A 19,944-nucleotide genomic window follows, 5' to 3' on the forward strand; every position below is an offset into this window, starting at 1 on the left:
CCCCCTCTGCCGAGGCTTTTTTGGGGAAACCGAGGCCAACCATCAAGTGGGTCATACAGAATAGAATAGAATATAGAATAGAATATAGAATAGAATATAGAATAGAATATAGAATAGAATAGAATAGAATGGAAGAGAATATAGAAGAGAATATAGAATAGAATAGAATAGAATAGAATAGAATAGAATAGAATAGAATATAGAATAGAATAGAATATAGAATAGAATATAGAATAGAATAAAATAGAATAGAATATAGAATGGAATATAGAATAGAATAGAATAGAATAGAATAGAATAGAATAGAATGGGGAATGAAATGGAATGGGTTGTGGAATGGAATAGATTGTGGAATGGAATAGAATAGAATTACAGAATAGCATAGAATAGAATAGAATAGAATAGAATAGAATAGAATAGAATAGAATAGAATAGAATAGGAGCTGGAAGGGATCTTGGAGGTCTTCTAGTCCAACCCCCTAATCAAGCAGGAGAACCTATACCAGTGATGGTGAGCCTTTTAGAGTGTGAGTGCCCAAACTGCAACCCAAAACACACTTATGCATCATCGGGCGCCGGGTAGGTGTGGCCCATTGGGTGGCCGTGGCTGCTGTGGTAACGGCAGACTGGGTGGGACTAAAAAGTTCAATCAATCAATTCCAACTTTGCAAGATCTTTTTTTTCCGTGAGAAGTTGAAATTGACTGATTGATTGAACCTTTTTTTTTTTTGCACACGGCGGCAGAGGCCTAAAGCGAAAAGGGTTTATAAAACCCAGCTGAAGGCCTAGGACTGGGGCGAGGGCGTGTGTACTCACAGAAAGGGCTCTGAGTGCCGCCTCTGGCACCCGTGCCATGGGTTCGCCACCACTGCCCTATACCATTTCAGACAGGTGAATGTCTATTCATAAAAACTTCCAGTGATGGAGCGCCTATGATTTCTTGAGGCAAGCTGTTTCACTGGTTAATTGTCCTCCCTGTCAGGAAATTTCTCCTTAATTCCAGGTTGTTTCTCTCTTTGGTCAGTTTCCAACCATTGTTTCTCATCCTTCCCTCTGGTGCTTTGGTGAATAAGTTGACCCCCTCCTCTTCTTTGGGGCAGCCCCTCAGATACTGGAACACTGGTGTCATGTCTCCCCTATTTCTTCTTTTCTCTAGACTAGCCAAACCCAAGTTCTGCAGCCATGCTTCATATGTTTTCGTCTCCGGGTCTTGGATCCTCTTAGTTGCTCTTCTCTGAACTTTTTCCAAACTCTCAACATCTTTTTTGTAGTATGGTGAGCAAAATTGGCTGCAGTGTTCCAAGTGTGGGGATACAACCTTGATTAAAACAAGAATAATGGGAAGACCTGCTGCATCCAGACCAGCCAACCATGGCTCAACTGAATTAAATATCAGGTTAGGAAAGCCCATCGATTTTTAGTATTTACTCTCTGTATCCTCCAGATCAAATGCATCCAGAAGGGCAAAGCTATCAATGTGGAGTTCTTGGTATTCTCTGAGCTTGGTTGTTTTCTTGAAGATATCGCAACCTTTCAAGATGTCACCTAGTTGGATCGTGAAATGTCTGCAAGAAAACAGCCTCGCTCAGAGAGCACCAAGCACCCCACAATCATCGTTGTCGTTGTTATTGTCGTCCTCCTCCTCCTCCTTCTCCTCCTCCTCCTCCTCCTCCTCCTCCTCCTCCTCCTCTTCCTGCTAGCACTGATGATGTCACCTAGTTGGGTCGTGAAATGTCTGCAAGAAAACAGCCTGGCTCAGAGAGCACCAAGCACCCCACAGTCGTTGTCGTTGTCGTTGTCCTCCTCCTCCTCCTCCTCCTCCTCCTCCTCCTCCTCCTCCTCCTCCTCCTCCTCCTCCTCCTCTTCCTGCTAGCAATGATGATGTCACCTAGTTGGGTCGTGAAATGTCTGCAAGAAAACAACCTGGCTCAGAAAGCACCAAGCACCCCACAGTCTTCCTCTCCCCCATAAACCACATTCCCTCTAGCATTGATGATGTTACCTAGATGGGTGATGAAACATCTCCAAGAAAACAACAAAGTTCAGAGAGCCCCAAGGACCCCACAGTCCTTGTCGACATCCTTCTCCTCCTCCTCTTTCTTCTGCTCCACTCTGCAAACCCCCCTCCCTTCCAACACTGATGATGTTACCCAGTTAGGGTAATGAAACATCTGCAAGAAAACCACCCAGCTCAGAGAGCATCAAGAACTCCATAGTTGTTGTCATCGTCATTGTCGTCGTCCTCCTCCTCCTCCTCTCACTTCTGATGATGTTCCCTAGTTGGGTCATGAAACGTCTGCAAGAAAAGCACCCAGCTCAGAGAGCACCAGGGACTCCACAGTTCTCCTCCTCCTCCTCCTCCTCCTCTCTGCAATTCCCACTCCCTTCTAGCACTGATGGTGTTCCCTATTTGGGTCATGAAACGTCTGCAAGAAAACCACCCAGCTCAGAGAGCACCCAGGACCCCACAGTCCTCCTCCTCTTCCTCCTGCCCCTCCCCCCTCTATTCCTCTTCCTCCTCAAGCTCCGCCCTCCCCTCCTCCTCCTCCTCCTCCTCCTCCTCCTCTCCCTTCTAGCACTGATAGTATTCCCTAGTTGGATCATAAAACATCTGCAAGAAAACCACCAAGCTCAGAGAGCATCAAGAACTCCATAATTCTCCACCTCCTCTTCCTAATTCAGAGGAGCCATGGCAACTGGATTGCTGCAGAATGACCTCCAAGGAGCTGCCCTTGAAGGCTATCAGGAAGCTTCCTTGATAGAGCTGCTGGGTGTGGGTGCCCAGAATCCCCACCCAGCACAGCTGTTGATAGCAGGGAGCCATGGAAACGTTGGCTGAACAAAAGAAAGCTAAACAATTGCAAGGTGAAAAGTAAACTTTTTATTGAGGGATTGCAAAATACATTCCCACCAGTCCCTTGCGAAAGAGATTAGCCCCAGAAGGATTGCAACTGTGAGTAAACATCTTACAAGGTTAGGAAACGGGTGATGGCTTATAAACTGTATCTGTCTCTCGTCTCTTGTCTAAGTGCTCTTGGAGAAGCTCTGGACAAATACGTTTGAAGCAGGGTGTGACTGGACAGCAGCCAAGGACTTGGAAACCAGTGCTTCTGGCCAAGTTAGCTCTGCACAAAGCACCAGAGTTTGGGTCAAAAGGTAGCGTGGTTGGGCTTGACCAACCACCCAGAATGAGGGGACATCGTGTTCCTGGAAACCCAGAGGAGGTGGAGACATAGAGGCTCATCCCCCACTTGATACAATCCAGGTGGCTTGGGCTGGACTCATTCTCCCCCACTCCAGCTAACAAGAATGGCTAAAGACCACCTCACTGGAAAAGGCTGGTCTGGATCTTCTCAACTGGTCAGCCAACTATCCCTGACCTCTTCCACTCATCCTGTAGACTACCAGAGCTGGAAAAGGCTGGCCTGGACCTTCTCAACTTGTCTTTCTTACTTGGCCAACTGTTCCTAACCTCTTCTACTCATTCTGTAGACCACCAGAGCTGGAAAAGGCTGGTGTGGACCTTCCCAACTGGTCCTTCTTAAGTTGGCCAACTGTTCCTAGCCTCTTCAACTCATCCTGTAGACCACCACAGCAGGAAAAGGCTGGTCTGGACCTTCTCAACTTGTCCTTCTTAGTCAGCTAACTGTTCCTGACTTCTTCTACTCATCATGTAGACCACCACAGCTGGAAAAGACTGGTCTGGCCCTTCTCAACTGGCCCTTCTTAGTCAGCCAACTGTTCCTGACCTTCTACTCATCCTGTAGACCACCACAGCTGGAAAAGGTTGGTCTGGACCTTCCGAACTGGTCCTTCTTAGTTGGCTACCCTTCCTTAACCTCCTCGGCTCATCTATTTATTCATCTATATATCCATCCATCATTTGTGCTTGTCTTGCCCATCTCTAGGTGTTTCTGAACGGTTGCCAATCACCTTCCTTGATAAAGGAGCAAAAGCATGCTGGGCTGACTCAGAAGCAGTAACACACCTGGAAAAGCACAGGAGCCCAAACAGCTGGCATTCAGTGTAAGCCACACCTTAAAGCAAGTGGCTACCAGCTCCCCCAAAAAGCCAGCCTGGTCTTGTCCAGAAATGGTTTGGGAGTGCGTAGGGAGGCAGATATCTTTCTCTCCACGTCGGTACCCCTTTTCCATTGCCTTCTCCTGTTCCATGTTCCCCATCCAGCATGGCTGTTGGCAGCAGACAGCCACCAGAGTACACTAGATTCCTGGGATCTTGTTGTCTCTCTCCAAACCCAGCGTTTTTACAAACTTGGGTCACTTGATGAGTGGAATTCCGCTCCCAAGATTTGCTGGCAGCGGAATGCTGGAGGTTGAAATCCACCGTCCTCAAGCTGCCATTGGCCCAGGTGGAGAAACACTGCTCTAACTAGGTTGCTTCAGGGGATGTGGGCTGCAGAGGCTCCAGGGGGAATTCTGGGATTGGAGGCCACTCATCTTCCAGATGTTCTTTGGGGAAAACTCTGAAGAGAGTCGTCTATGGAGATTCTCGGCCATCCAGGCCAAAGACGCTTTTTCAAGAGACACCTGGACTTCCCCATTTTTCTTTGAAGACATTTCGCTTCTCATCCCAGAAGCTTCCTCAGGTTCTGACCGGATGGTGGGGAAGGGAAGGATTTATACTCCTTGCAAAGAGCTGGTCCTTTGCCTTCTTTTGGAGAGTCCTTGAGGCCACCTGGAGGTTGACCTGTGTCCTCAAGGTCAGCTGAGTGGTGGGACCTTCTTGGCTGCAGGATGTTTTCGGCCCTGGGTCCTTCCATTCCACAACCTCCAGTCAGAACCTGAAGAAGCTTCTAGGGTGAGAAGTGAAATGTCTTCAAAGGAGAAACAAGGATGTCCAGTTGCCTCCTGGAAAAGCCCCTTTGGGTCTGAAGGTCGTCAAAGCAGAGTCTAACCAACTGCCACAACTTGATGCTGGCTTGTCTTTGAAGGCTCTCTCCTGTAGCCTCCATGGGTTTGCTGTCTTTGGATCGTATCTGGTGCTTTAGAGAAAGGGACCCCCTTCATGGGTCTCAGGGAGGAGTCTGGACCCTGCGCCTTCCTTCTTTCAAAAACTCTTTCTGGTAGTCAGTTTGGGGAAGATTTAGAAGATGTTCTCCAGCCATGGTTAACTGATGTCCTGCTTCCTAGCCCTCTTCTCTCCCTGCTCAGTTCCACAATTCTTGTAGGTCCTTCCCAAGGGCGGAAGGACCACCTCCCCCCCCCAGGAGACACAGGATGTCAAAAATCAAGAAATTTCTCCTCTTCTTCCAAGTAAGGGGTGGAAGTCACCCGTAAAACGATGTTCTTGAGATCTTGCTATCTTTCTAACTCAGCGTTTGTCCAACTTGGCTAGCTGAAGACAGGTGGACTTCAACTCCCAGAATTATGCTGGCTGGGGAATGCTGGGAGCTGAAGTCCACCCATCTTCCAGTAGCTGAGGTTGAGAAACACTAGTCTGGCTGGGAATGCTGGGAGTTGAAGTCCACCCATCTTCCAGTGGCCGAGGTTGAGAAACCCTGATTAGCCCAGGTGGCTTCTGGGGAATGTGGCCTGCAGAGGGTCCAAAGGCTGGTGCTTCGTGGACCAAGTGCCAGAAGAGTCCTTGAGGGTCTATCAGAGATCAGCCATCAGGTCCTCATGGGAAAATCCATAGATGGTTCAGCAGGAAAGCCAGGGGTTCCGTGCTCTGAGAAAAGACGGGCCCTGCAAAGCCAACGGCCCTCTAAACAATAAGCAATTGGAGTGCCTTAGGGACTATGGAGTCATGCAAGCAACGGTGGAGATCTTGCATGCCGGGAGTGTCCCATCATAGCCAAAACTCGTCAGGGGAATACGGGAGAGGCCAAAGTCAAATGCCCAAGGCTGATTTGTTCTCCCCAACAAACTCACCCCTGTTTCTATGGGCTGCCCCGTCAGGGGGATGGCATGAGATCTGTTCATTCTGGAAGCTTCTGACCTCTGGTGGGACAACAGGATGGGAGAAGCAGAGGGTCTCCCCCTGGAGAAGATTTCTGGATCCTTCTCAGGAGGCTTTCAAAGGCCATCAATGGTTGGGGGGACAGTTAGACAGGAATTCCCTAAAGAGGAGCATCCAGCCTTGGCAACTTTCAGCCCTGTGGACTTCAACTCCCAGAATTCCCCAGCCAGCAAAGCTGGCTGGGGAATTCTGGGAGTTGAAGTCCACCAGTCTTAAAGTTGAAGTCCACTAGTCTTTTAAAGTGGCCAACATGGGACACCCCCTCTCCTTCAGCCTGACCTCCTGTCCCAACATCCCAGGCAACCAGAATTGATGGCAAACATCCTAACAGGATCAAAAGGACCCACAAAATGAGGATCTGGGGGGGGGAGTCTGGGACACCCCCAGAAGTCACATCCTACAGGGGTGGTTCTCCTGCACGCACGCATCCCGAGTCAAGGATCGCCACCCCCTCCCCAATTGCAGCCACGCCAACTCTAGGATTTGGGGTGCCCCCCAACCAGCTGTGGGATGGGGCCGGTCTTTGGTGATGGCAGGAGCAAAGAAGCATCTGGAAGGCGGGTGTAGCCGGAGGTGCAGGTAGAAAGAGACACACACAGGGCATCTGGAGGGGGGGGGAGGCGCTCCTGGACTTGTTTGGCTTTTTGGTTGGGGGGGGGCTCCTGGCTCTATTTGCGCAGGGGGGCGATGATGACGTTCCGGTAGCCCTTCACCCCCTTCAGCTGGTCGCTTTCAAAATCCACCACCAGCTTCCGCAGGCCGAACTGTTGGGGCACGAAGTCCACCATTACTTTGGCTTCCTCCCCAGGCTCGACGGGGGTCTCCCTGGAGCAGGAGGGAAAAGCAGAGGTCAAGCGGGGGGCCTGCCTCAGTTTTGGGGTGCTGGGGGGTGTCTCCCTGCTTCCCTGGTCTATCTCCAACACCCCCTCCTTCTAAATGGCTATGGAGATTCTCCGTCGTGCAGGACGTGGTTGTCCCAAAGGTGCTTTTTCAAGAGGCATTTGGACTTTCTCGTTTTTGGAATAGAATAGAATAGAATTATGGGGTAGAGTAGAGGAGTAGAGTAGAGTAGAGTAGAGTAGAGTAGAGTAGAGTAGAGTAGAGTAGAGTAGAGTAGAGTAGAATAAATACAGAATAGAATAGAATAGAGCAGTGGTTCTCAACCTGTGGGTCGGGACCCCATTTGGGGTCAAACAACCATTTCACGGGGGTCGCCAAACAATGCAGTCCGCCATTTTTTTCCCTTTTTCCTTAGCTGTGCTACTCCCTTTTATTCTATTGGCTTTTGAAAGCCAATAGAATAGACTCTCTTGAATAGAGTCTAATTCTATTGGCTTTCAAAAGCCAATAGGAATTGTCCAGGCTGTCTCTACCCTGCTGAGCCCACCAAAAGTCCCAGTCTGCAAACGGTGCTGCACCAGTTGAGTAGTCCTCGACTTACGACCGGTTGGGGGTCGCGGCATTAAAAAGGTTGAGAACCACTGGAATAGATACAGAATAAATACAGAACAGAACAGAATAGAATAGAACAGAAAAGAACAGAATAGAACAGAACAGAATAGAATAAATACAGAATAGACTAGAATAGACTAGAATAGAACAGAACAGAACAGAATAGAATCTGGATTAGAGTAGAATGGAATTAATAGAATAGAATAGAATAGAATAGAATAGAATAGAATAGAATAGAATAGAATAGAATAGAATAGAATTATGGGTTAGAATAGACTGGACAGCCATTTGTCTGAAATGGTATAGGGTTTCCTGCCTGAGCAGGGGTTGGACTAGATGACCTCCAAGGTCCCTTCCAACTTTTATTATTATTATTATTATTATTATTATTATTATTATTATTATGTAGAGTGGAGTGGAGTGGAGTGGAGTGGAATGGAATAGACTAGAATAGAACAGAATAGAGCTGGAAGGGACTTTGGAGATCTTCTAGTCCAGCCCCTTGCTCAAGCAGGAGACCCTATACCATCTCAGACAAGTCACTGTCCAGTCTCTTCTTGAAAACCTCCAGTGTTGGAGCACCCACAACTTCTGGTGGCAAACTGTCCCACTGGTTAATTGTCTGCACTGTCAGGAAGTTTCTCCTTAATTCCAGGTTGCTTCTCTCTTTGGTCAGTTTCCAACTATTGTTTCTTGGAAGACGTTTCCCTTCTCATCCCAGAAGCTTCCTCTGGTTCTGACCGGATGGTGGGGAAGGGAAGGATTTATACTCCTTGCAGAAAGCTGCTCCTTTGCATTCCTTTAAGAGAGTCCTTGAGGCCACCTGGAGGTTTATCTGTGTCTTCAGGATCGTCTGAGTAGTGCAAATGGATGTGGAGCCTTCTTGGAACTGCTGAAAGGACCGTGTTGTGGAGATAGATGATGTTGTGTCTCCCCCCACTCTCTGTTGAGAGAGAGCGGTTCAATTTTGCTATAGATATAAGAGGAGTCAAAGAGGCCATCTTGGCCAAAACTGAACAGTCCTCTCTCAACGGGGGGGGGGGGGGAGAATACAACATTATCCATCTCCAGTCTACAACACGGTCCCTTCAGCAGTTCCAGGAAGGCTCCCCATCCATTTGCACCACTCAGGTGACCCTGAGGACATAGGTCAAGCTCCCAGTGGCCTCAACGACCCTCTAAAAGGAATGCAAAGGACCAGCTGTCTGCAAGGAGTATAAATCCTCCCATTCCTCGCCATCCGGTCAGAACCTGAAGAAGCTTCTGGGAGGAGAAGCGAAACGACTTCAAAGGAAAAAAAACAAGATATTCCAGTTCTCTTGAAAAAGCATCTTTGGGAAACCCTCCTACGACCTCCGGAATGGGACAACTCTCTGCGACCAAGTGGCCGCTTGATAATTCAACCAATGCACCTAGTCCTCGACTTAGAACAGATCATTTAGTGACCGTTCAAAGTTATGACATCACTGAAAAAAGTGAGTGACGGCCATTTTTCACACTTCTGACCGTTGCAGCCTCCCGTGGTCATGTGATCAAAATTCAGGCGATGGGCAACTGATTCATACTTATGACGGTTGCAGTGTCCCCAGTGTCACATGATCCCCCTTTTGGGACTTTTTGATCAAGCAAAGTCAATGGGGAAAGCCGGGTGAACTGACCTTAAGAACTGCAGTGCTGCCCTGAACAGCTGTCATAAAATGTCTCGTTTAGCGGCAGAACTCTGGGGCTCAGCTGTGGTCATAAGTCAAGGGGTTACTGTGTACAAAAGTCCAATTAATTTCGACGGGACCGTGGCCAATCATAATTTGATTTTATTATTTTTTATATTTTATTTTAATTTATATTCTATATTTTATTTTATTTTATTTCCTTCATTTCCTTCATTTCATTTCATTTCATTTCATTATTTCATTTCATTTCATTATTTTATTTTAGTTTAGATAATTTATTTCATCTCATTTCATTATTTCATTTACTATTTCTTTTCTTTTATTATTTTATTTTATTTTATTTTATTTTATTTTATTTTGTTTTGTTTTGTTTTGTTTTGTTTTATTTTATTAGTTTAGTTTAGTTTAGTTTAGTTTAGTTTGTTTTGTTTTTTAATGACATTTGAGCCCACCCCAATGATTTTCCTGGAAGGAACCAGCTGCCTTTGCTGGTTCTAGCACCCTCCTGTCACACTTACAGCTGCTGCGTTTTCTGCCCTCCGGTCAGTCCAGCCCCCTCCATGGTGAAGACGCAGCCGGTCAGGGCGGTGGGGAGGGGGTTGGACAGGGTCAGCTCAGCCACCAGTTTGCGCTTCTGCATCGGCTCGCCCAAAATCTGCAGGTCAGAAAGAGGAGAAGTTACTGACCCGGGGTCTTCAGACTTGGCAACTTTAAGACTTGTGGATAGAGATAGATAGATATGGATGGATGGGTAGATGAATAGATGGATGGATGGATAGATAGAGGTAGGTAGGTAGGTAGGTAGGTAGGTAGGTAGGTAGGTAGGTAGATGGATGGATAGAGATAGATAGGTAGGTAGGTAGGTAGGTAGGTAGATGGATGGATGGATGGATAGATGGATGGATGGATAGAGATGGAGATAGATAAATAAATAGAGAGAGAGAGAGAGAGAGGTAGGTAGATGGATGGATGGATAGATAGAGATGGAGATAGATAGATAGACAGATAGATAGATAGAGAGAGATAGGTAGGTAGGTAGATGGATGGATAGATAGAGATGGAAGATAGATAGCGAGAGATAGAGAGTGATAGAGATAGAGAGCGATAGATATAGATAGTTAGAGAGAGAGAGAGGTAGGTAGGTAGGTAGGTGGATGGATGGATGGATAGAGATGGAGATAGATAGAAGGTAGATAGATAGATAGATAGATAGATAGATAGGTAGGTAGGTAGGTAGGTGGGTGGTTGGGTGGATGGATGGATGGATGGATGGATAGATAGAGATGGAGATAGATAGATAGATAGATAGATAGATAGATAGATAGATAGATAGATAGATAGAGAAAGAGAGCGAGAGATAGGTAGGTAGATGGATGGATAGATATAGATGGAGATAGAGAGATAGCGAGAGAGAGAGTGATAGAGATAGAGAGCGATAGAGGTGGATAATTAGAGAGAGAGAGGTAGGTAGGTAGGTAGGTGGATGGATAGAGATGGAGATAGATAGATAGATAGAGATGGCCGAGAGCTCTGAGCCACCCCAAAGGTTATTCCAGCCGCCCCACCAGTGACCCCACCCTAATCCCCTTGCCCCCCTTTCCTTCTCCTTGTCCAAGGGACCCTCCCGCCCCTTCCCCCCAAATCGCCTCACCCGGATTTTGATGTCGGGGTTCTTGACGTGGAAGTCCCGCACCGCGAGGAGGATCTTCTGGTTCTCGTACTGCTGCAGCACAGCCGTGACTTTGATCATGTTGTCCGGGGTGAGGCAGCTGCCGTACTTCTCGTAGGGGATCCGCAGGGGGACCGTCTTTTCTGCAGGGGGAAACACGGAGGGAGCATGGTCAGAATCCGGCTCTCTTTTGGCTCTGGAAAGGTTGTGTGTCGTTGGACTTTCACAGAGATAATGTCTTTCATTTTATGTTTTGATGCGTTGGATATTTGTGGAGTTTGTGCTACGATGCATTAATGGGCTCTTTGCTTCATTTAGACCAGAAGTGTCCAACTTTGGCTACTTTAAGAACTGTGGACTTCGACTGTGGCAAGGAAGGTCGTAAAATGAGGCAAAACTCACTGAACAAATGTCTCGCTTAGCAACGGAAATTTTGGGCTCCGTTGTGGTCGTAAGTCAAGGACAACCTATAAAAAATAATAATGTTGCCTATGCAAAGGGTGGCATTTCGATGGTCACGTTCTGGCCATCGTCTTATATTTTTCCACCATGGCCATTTAATTAAATTTATTCAGTTTAGACACTGCCGGATTCCAAACGAAGTCTGGAATAGAAATACAGAATAGAATAGAATAGAATAGAATAGAATAGAATAGAATAGAATAGAATAGAAGAGAAGAGAAGAGAAGAGAAGAGAATTAGAAATAAGAATAGAATTAGAAATTAGAATAAAATTAGAAATAAGAATAGAATAGAATTAGAAATAAGAATAGAATTAGAAATAAGAATAGAATTAGAAAAGAACAGAATAGAATAGAATTAGAAATAAGAATAGAATAGAATTAGAAATAAGAATAGAATTAGAAATAAGAACAGAATAGAATAGAATAGAATTAGAAATAAGAATAGAATAGAATTAGAAATAAGAATAGAATTAGAAATAAGAACAGAATAGAATAGAATTAGAAATAAGAACAGAATAGAATAGAATAGAATTAGAAATAAGAATAGAATAGAATAGAATTAGAAATAAGAATAGAATTAGAAATAAGAATAGAATAGAATAGAATTAGAAATAAGAATAGAATTAGAAATAAGAATAGAATAGAATAGCATAGCATAGCATAGAATAGAATAGAGCTGGAAGGGACCTTGGAGGTCTTCTAGTCCAGCCCCCTGCTCAAGCAGGAGAACCTATACCAGGAGTAGGCGACCTGGGCTCTTTTATGACTGGTGGACTTCAACTCCCAGAATTCCTGAGCCAGCCACGCTGAGGGGAAAGGGAGAGTTTCCAAGCTGAGCCAGGCTGACTCAGGAATTCTGGGAGTTGAAGTCCACCAGTCATAAAAGAGCCAAGGTCGCCTACTCCTGACCTATACCATCTCAGACAGGTGACTGTCCAGTCTCTTCTTAAAAACCTCCAGTGATGGGGCACCCACGATTTCTGGTGTCCAGCTGTTCCACTGGTTCATTGTCCTCACTGTCAGGAAGTTTCTCCTTAATTCCAGGTTGCTTCTCTCTTTGAAGCCAAGAGAACGAAGAGAGAAGGCCGGGGTCATGAAAAACGCAGAAAGGACGGAGGTCGGGGAGTCGCTGGCAAAACCCATGGATTTCAATCAGAAAAAAGCTCCGTTGGGTTTCTTCCTTCAGGGACCCAGTCCTCCTCCTTAACATGTTTGATCAATTAAATCTGCTGCAGAGGAGTTTTAGATGCAACCCATTTAACTTGTGGAGGTCAATCTGAGGCGGGAGTTCTACCTAAATCCAAAAATAGCTCCGGGCTGGAAGATCTGAGCTCTCCTTGGGGGCCTTCAGAGCCCTTCCCAGCTATGGAAAAAAACACGTCATTTTTCCTGGAGAGAAAGACAGAGAGAGAAAGAGAGAGCGCAAAGGAACAGCCTCACGCAGAGCCTCCCTCCTGGTTCCTCCAGCTTTTGATTCCACCATCTTTCTGCAGAATTTGTGCTTCAAACGCAAGCTTCATCCAGACCAGTGGTTCTCCACCTGTGGGTCGGGACCCCATTTGGGGTCGAACGGCCATTTCACGGGGGTCGCCAAACAACGCAGTCCGCCATTTTTTCCCCCTTTTCCTTAGCTGTGCTCCTCCCTTTTATTCTATTGGCTTTTGAAAGCCAATAGAAGAGACTCTCTTGAATAGAGTCTAATTCTATTGGCTTTCCAAAGCCAGTAGGAATTGTCCAGGCTGTCTCTGCCCTGCTGAGCGAGTCAAGCTATTCTCCAAAGCGCCTGAAGGCAGGACAAGAAGCAACAGATGGAAACCAATCAAGGAGAGAAGCAACCTGGAACTAAGTGGAAACTTCCTGACAGGGAGAACAATTAACCAGTGGAACTGCTTGTCTCCAGAAGTTGTGGTGGCTCCATCCCTGGAGATTGTCAAGAAGAGACTGGGCAGCCATTTGTCTGAAATGGTATAGGGTCTCCTGCTTGAGCCGGGGGTTATAATAACAATGATAAAGTTGGAAGGGACCTTGGAGATGATCTAGTCCAACCCCCTAATTGACCTGTTCTCTGGGTCAACACGTACACACGCCCCTCAAGTGTCTCCCTAGAACCAGCACGTACACACTTCCACACCCCTCAAGACCCACACCAAAGACAAGCCCCCCTATAAAACAATCTCTCTAGGCTCCATTTCTCTGCAGCTGCCTTCCCCCTCCAGGCAAATCTCTTTGCTTTGGGGAATCAATAATTCTTCTTTCCTCACAGCTGTCTGGGTTTCATTTTGAAGCATCCTTGCACAGCCCTGGCTCGTAATTTGGAACCCCCAATTGTTCTTCGGACACTACCTCCGTGGGGCTCCATGTTGATATTCAACAGGTCCTTGCACGCGCACTCGGGGCCCAGCTCCCCGTTGTAGCTGGTGGTGGCGGCCGAAATCCTCAGCTGGCAGAGGCATTCCTCGGGCGTGTTGTTGTTGACGACCACAAAGACATCGAAGTCACATCCGTTGTTCATCCCCTCGGAAGCCTTGATCTTGAGGGCCAAGCCTTCCTCCTGTGGGGTCTGGGTCTTCTCGTGTTTCGCCTTGTCGAAGCTGGCTCTCTCCTCCTCCGAGTCTGCAGGAAAAAGACGGGCAGAGAACGCTGAAAAATGTCCTTTTTGGGGGGTACCCAGAGGGCAGCTCCTCTCCCTCCACCTGCATAGGAGGAATGCTGCAAAACCCCACTTATTTCTGAAGAAACTCTGCACACTATAACAACAACAACAACAACAACAACAACAACAACAATAATAATAATAAAGACCAAATGAAGAACAGAATAGAGGCATGGGAAGACAAAGCACTACATGGCCAGTACATTAAAAAAAATAACTGGGAAAGCAGATAATAACCTGGCAGTGGCTAAGAGCAGGAAAGTTGAAGAAAGAGACCAAGGGACTAATTCTGGCTGCACAAGATCAACTCCTAATAGACAAAATGATCTTAGAAAACTGCAAGAGAAGGAAGACCAACCTGAATGTGGCATGGATTGACTACAAAAAGGCATTTGACTCTCTGCCACATGATTGGATAATCAAGTGCCTAGAAATAACAGGAGTCAGTAGAAACATCAGAAAATTTGTGCAAAGATGGATGGCACAATGGAAGACACAGTTGCAGATCAATGGTGAGAGGCTGGGAGAGGTTAATATCAAGAGAGGAATATTTCAAGGAGATTCATTATCACCATTACTATTTGTTATTGCACTGTTTCCTCTGTCAACAATACTGAATAACTCAGGACATGGCTATCAAACATCAAAAACATCTTCCAGACTATCCCACCTCCTTTATATGGATGATCTGAAGCTGTATGGAAAAACATCATCTGAAATAGAATCGCTGCTCAACACTGTCCGTATATATAGCCAAGATATTGTAATGGAGTTTGGCTTGGACAAATGTGCCACACGTACTATCAAACAAGGAAAAATAGTGAAAACTGAAGGAATCAAGATGCCCCACGAAAATAACATTAAGAGTCTGGATGAGGAAGATTACTACAAATACTTGGGTATCCTTCAAGCTGACAACATCAAGCACACTGAAGTCAAGAAAAAGATTAGAGGTGAATACATCCAGAGAGTGAAGAAGATCTTAAAGTCCAAACTCAATGGAGGAAATACCATACAGGCAATCAACACCTGGGCAATCCCAGTCATTAGGTACACAGCTGGAATAGTGGACTGGACTCAAGCAGAACTAAAAGCAATGGATAGGCAGACCAGAAAAATAATGACAATGAATCACGCCCTTCATCCACGCAGTGACATTGATAGACTTTATCTACCAAGGCAAATAGGTGGGCGTGGAATGCTACAAGTACATCAGATGGTTGAAGAAGAAAAATGGCTTTGGAAGAATATCTGAAGAACAATGATGAAGATGCACTGAAATTAGTATATCAGGAAGGCTTACTGACTACTGGAGAGACCAAACTGGCCTACAGGAAAGACCAAATGAAGAACAGAATAGAGGCATGGGAAGACAAAGCACTACATGGCCAATACATTAAAAAATAGCTGGGAAAGCAGATAATAACAAGACATGGCAATGGCTAAGAGCAGGAAAATTGAAGAAAGAGACCGAGGGACTAATTCTGGCTGCACAAGACCAAGCCTTAAGGACAAATGCATACAAAGTCAAAATTGAGAAGACAGCAACATACAGTAAGTGCCGCCTATGCAAAGAAGCTGAAGAAACAGTGGACCACCTGGTAAGCTGTTGCAAGAAGATTGCACAGACTGACTACAAGCAGCGGCATGACAAAGTAGCAACAATGGTGCATTGGAAGATCTGCAAAAAATATCATTTGCCTGTAAGCAAAAACTGGTGGGATCATAAATAGAGAAAGTCATAGAAAATGATAAAATTAAACTGCTCTGGGACTTCAGAATTCAAACAGACAAGCACCTGCAACATAACACCCCAGACTTAACAATTGTCGCTAAGAAAGACAAAAAAGTCTGGATAGTGGGCGTGGCAGTGCCTGGAGACAGCAGAATAGACGAGAAAGAACTGGAGAAGATAACAAAATACAAAGACCTACAAATAGAAATAGAAAGACTGTGGCAAAAGCAAGCAAGGGTAGTACCAATAGTCATAGGCTCCTTGGGTGCAATCCCAAAACAACTGGAGCACCACTTGAACACATTGGCATTGACAAATTCGCTATTAGTCAATTGCAAAAGGCGGCCTTATTAGGAACTGCTTCCATCCTGCGACGATACCTGTAATACCATCAAACATCCACATCTGCCTATCCCAGGTCCTGGGTAAGGACTTGATAGGTAGACAAAATGCCAAATCCAGTCTGAACACCTGGCTGATTGTGCGGTGATCAATAACAACAACAACAATAATAATAATAATAATAATAATAATAATAATAATAATAATAATAATAATAATAATAATAATAATAAAGTTGGAAGGGACCTTGGAGGTCATCTAGTCCAACCCCCTGCTCAGGCAGGAAACCCTATACCATTTCAGACAATTGGCTATCCAGTCTCTTCTTAAAAACTTCCAGTGTTGGAGCATTCACAACTTCTGGAGGCAGGTAGTTCCACTGATTAATTGTTCTATCTGCATTCACTTAATGAACACTTCAAAAAGGTCAGAAGTTTGGTCATCTCCATGTGGGGAGCCACTTAAGGATTGGCATAAGGAATGACTGCAATTCCAGGCTCAGCGACGGTCGTAAGCTTGGGACTGCCTATCTTTCCGCCCAATTTTCCCACGGCCCACCAAGTTGCTGCGAAATACCTTCACGATGCTTGTAGGTGTGCGTGATGTCCTCTTTGGTGTCCCTTCCCACGCTCTTGGTGCTTATCTTCTTGCCCACGATGGTGGGGTGCATGGTCTTCTTGCGGGACAGGTCACTCTGCAGCATCAGGAAGGCCACCTCGGCGTTGACCTCGGCAAAGACAAACTTCACGTCGTACTTCAGGTCAAGGTCTCCTTCCCTGACGGCTTTCACCGGAGTTGGCCCGCAGCAGAAGACTCCTGCAGAGGGAGCACACAGAACATAGAATAACACAGCAGGAAGGGACCTTGGAGGTCTTCTAGCCCAACTCCTTTCTGGAGCAACAGACTCTATACCAGGGGTAGGCAACCTTGGCTCTTTTATGACTGGTGGACTTCAACTCCCAGAATTCCTGAGCCAGCCATGCTGAGGGGAAAGGGAGAGGTTTCCAAGCTGAGCCATGCTGGCTCAGGCATTCTGGGAGTTGAAGTCCACCAGTCATGAGGGGGCCATAGTTCCCCCATGCTGGCTCAGGAATTCTGGGAGGTGAAGTCCCCCAGTCATAAAAGAGCCAAGGTTGCCTACCCTTGCCCTATACCATCCCAGACAAATGGCTGCCTAGTCTCTTCTTAAAAACTTCCAGTGATGGAGCACCCACACCTTCTGGAGGTAGGTTGTTCCATTGGTTAATTGTTGTCACTGTTAGAAAGTTTCTCCTTAGTTCTAGGTTGCTTCTCTCCTTGGTTAGTTCCCATCCGTTGCTTCTGGTGCTTTGGAGAATAGCTTGACTCCCTCTTCTTTGTGGCAGCCCCTCAAATATTAAAACACTGCTATCATGTCACCCCTGGTCCTTCTTTTCATTCAACTAGACACACCCAATTCCTGCAACCTTCTTCATATGTTTAAAGCCCCAGTCCCCTGATCATCTTTGTTGCTCTTCTCTGTACTCTTTCCAGAGTCTCAACATCTGTTTTTATATTATGGTGACCAAAACTGGATGCAGAATTCCAAGGCCTTGTAAAGTGCCATTAATAATTCTGTCCCTCTGTTAATGCAGCCTAGCACTGTATTGGCCTTTTTGGCAGCTGCAGCACACGGCTGGCTCATGTTTAAGTTATTAAATAAAGTTGACATTAAGTAGACAAGGCAGTTCCCTAAATAATATCCTGGCTGTGACCTTCTGCTCCCAAATTCTTGATGTGTTTCCATCCGCTGCTTCTTGTCCTGCCTTCAGGCACTTTGGAGAATAGCTTGATTGCTTCTTCTTTGGGGCAGCCCCTGAGATACTGGAGCACTGCTATCCTGTCCCCCCTCGTCCTTCTCTTCGTTCAACTAGACATACCCAATTCCAGCAACTGTTCCTTATATGTTTTATCCTCCAGTCCCCTGATCATCTTTGTTGCTCTTCTCTTTCCAGAGTCTCAGCACCTTTTTTCTATTGTGGCGACCAAACTGGATGCAGTGACCTTACAAGTGTGGATTTGGCACACTTCCACCGCTGGGAATGTCTCCACCACTTACCTTCACTTTTTTCCTGTGGAGTGGGATCCAAGGCCTGCCAGCCGTCGTAGCCGCTTGGAAGGTCTGGACGGGCCATCCAACATTCCACCCAGCAGTGAAAATTCCTGGGTCAAGAAAGGAAGGAGAGACCAAGAGAAGGAGAAGGAATGGTTGAGAAGATCCAGGGACAGCCTTTTCCACATTCCACCTGAGGTTCTACAGGGTGGAAATGTCCACCATGCTCTCACTGATAAGAGGCCTGGATTCCTTGCACATTCTCCATCCTCTAGCCCAGTGGTTCTCAACCTGTGGGTCGGGACTCCATTTGGGGTCAAATGACCATTTCACGGGGGTCACCAAACAACACAGTCCGCCATTTTTTTCCCTTTTCCTTAGCTGTGCTACTCCCTTTTATTCTATTGGCTTTCTATTAGACTCTTGAATAGAGTCTCATTCTATTGGCTTTCCAAAGCCAATAGGAATTGTCCAGGCTGTCTCTGCCCTGCTGAGCCCGCCAAAAGTGCCAGTCTGCAAACGGTGCTGCACCCGTTGAGTAGTCCTCGACTTACGACCGGTTGAGTAGTCCTCGACTTACGACCGGTTGGGGGTCGCGGCATTAAAAAGGTTGAGAACCACTGCTCTAGCCAACAAGGATTCAATGGAAGCCAGCAAGATCGAAGCCTCGGGAGTGATCAAGGGTGGTTATGGCACCTCCCATGGACCATGAGGTCCACCTACCGATCCGCGCAAGATTATCACGATGCATGAATCTCTTTCCTATTTCCCAGCCCTTGGGTACGCGCTCCAGGGCACCTTCTCCGTTGTTTCCCTTCCTTGTTTCTCACAGTTTAGCTATTTCTGATTTTAATTAGCGGACCGTGGCTTAGTTTAGAAGCCTCTTGCTTTAAAGGGGGGGGAGGTGGGGGGGGGGGCCTCAAAGCCTTTGGTGGACTGGCTTCCTCGTTTTATCTAATTCCTGATCCTTTTCATGTTTTTACCTTTGTGCTTTAGAGGGCTTTGAGTAGTGAGATGGGAAGCATCCAAAGGTAAGGCAGCTGTTCATTTAGTGACCGTTCCAAGTTACGACGACACTGGAAAATACTGATTTGTGACCGTTTTTCACAGGATCACTGCAGCATCCCCCAGGGTCACGTGATCAAAATTCAGAGCCTTGGCATCTGGTTTGTATTTATGATGGTTGGGGTCATGTGACCTCCTTTCCTGGCCCTCTGATAGGCAAAGTCAAGAGGGAATGGGGGAGGGTTTCCTGCCTGAGCAGGGGGTTGGACTAGAGGGCCTCCAGGGTTCCTTTTCAACTATTCTATTCTATTCTGTTCTGTTCTATTCTGTATTTCTATTCTATTCTGTTCTGTTCTATTCTGTATTTCTATTATATTCTGTTCTATTCTATTCTGTTCTGTTCTATTCTATTCTGTTCTGTTCTATTCTATTCTGTATTTCTATTCTATTCTGTTCTATTCTGTATTTCTATTCTATTCTATTCTATTCTATTCTATTCTGTATTTCTATTCTGTTCTGTTCTGTTCTCTTCTCTTCTGTATTTCTATTCTATTCTATTCTATTCTATTCTATTCTATTCTATTCTATTCTATTCTGTATTTCTATTCTATTTTGTTCTGTTCTCTTCTGTATTTCTATTCTATTCTATTCTATTCTATTCTATTCTATTCTATTCTATCCCATGATCCTATCCCATGATCCTATCCTATCCTATCCTATCCTATCCTATCCTATCCTAATGCCAGATTAATTTAACAGCCATGTCACCAAATTTTCACTTGAGCGGGGGGAGGGGTTGGGCTAGAAGAAAAGTGAGTCACTTTTCAACAGTGTCAAGAAAGGTTGAAAACCTCACTTAAAAACTGTCTTGCCTGCAATGGAAAGTTTGGGTTCCATTCTGGTC

At 45.9% G+C, this 19,944-nt stretch overlaps 1 protein-coding gene across 1 annotated transcript in view; it reads right to left on the reverse strand.

Moving 5' to 3' along the window:
* Window positions 1–6,168: 6,168 nt before the first annotated feature.
* TGM2 (transglutaminase 2) overlaps window positions 6,169–19,944 on the reverse strand; it is a 68,512-nt gene continuing 54,736 nt past the window's right edge. Inside the window, exons 8-13 of the mRNA XM_039368191.1 lie at window positions 18,042–18,145; window positions 16,541–16,780; window positions 13,578–13,847; window positions 10,753–10,913; window positions 9,620–9,756; window positions 6,169–6,804 (exon numbers count right to left, since the gene is read on the reverse strand). Coding sequence (XP_039224125.1) covers window positions 6,648–6,804; window positions 9,620–9,756; window positions 10,753–10,913; window positions 13,578–13,847; window positions 16,541–16,780; window positions 18,042–18,145 — 1,069 coding nt within the window. The 3' untranslated portion in view covers window positions 6,169–6,647. The remainder of the gene's footprint in view (window positions 6,805–9,619; window positions 9,757–10,752; window positions 10,914–13,577; window positions 13,848–16,540; window positions 16,781–18,041; window positions 18,146–19,944) is intronic.

Source organism: Crotalus tigris, unplaced genomic scaffold (assembly GCF_016545835.1).
Source record: "Crotalus tigris isolate CLP2741 ecotype Arizona unplaced genomic scaffold, ASM1654583v1 scf7180000020719.984301794:720406, whole genome shotgun sequence".
NCBI lineage: Eukaryota > Metazoa > Chordata > Lepidosauria > Squamata > Viperidae > Crotalus > Crotalus tigris.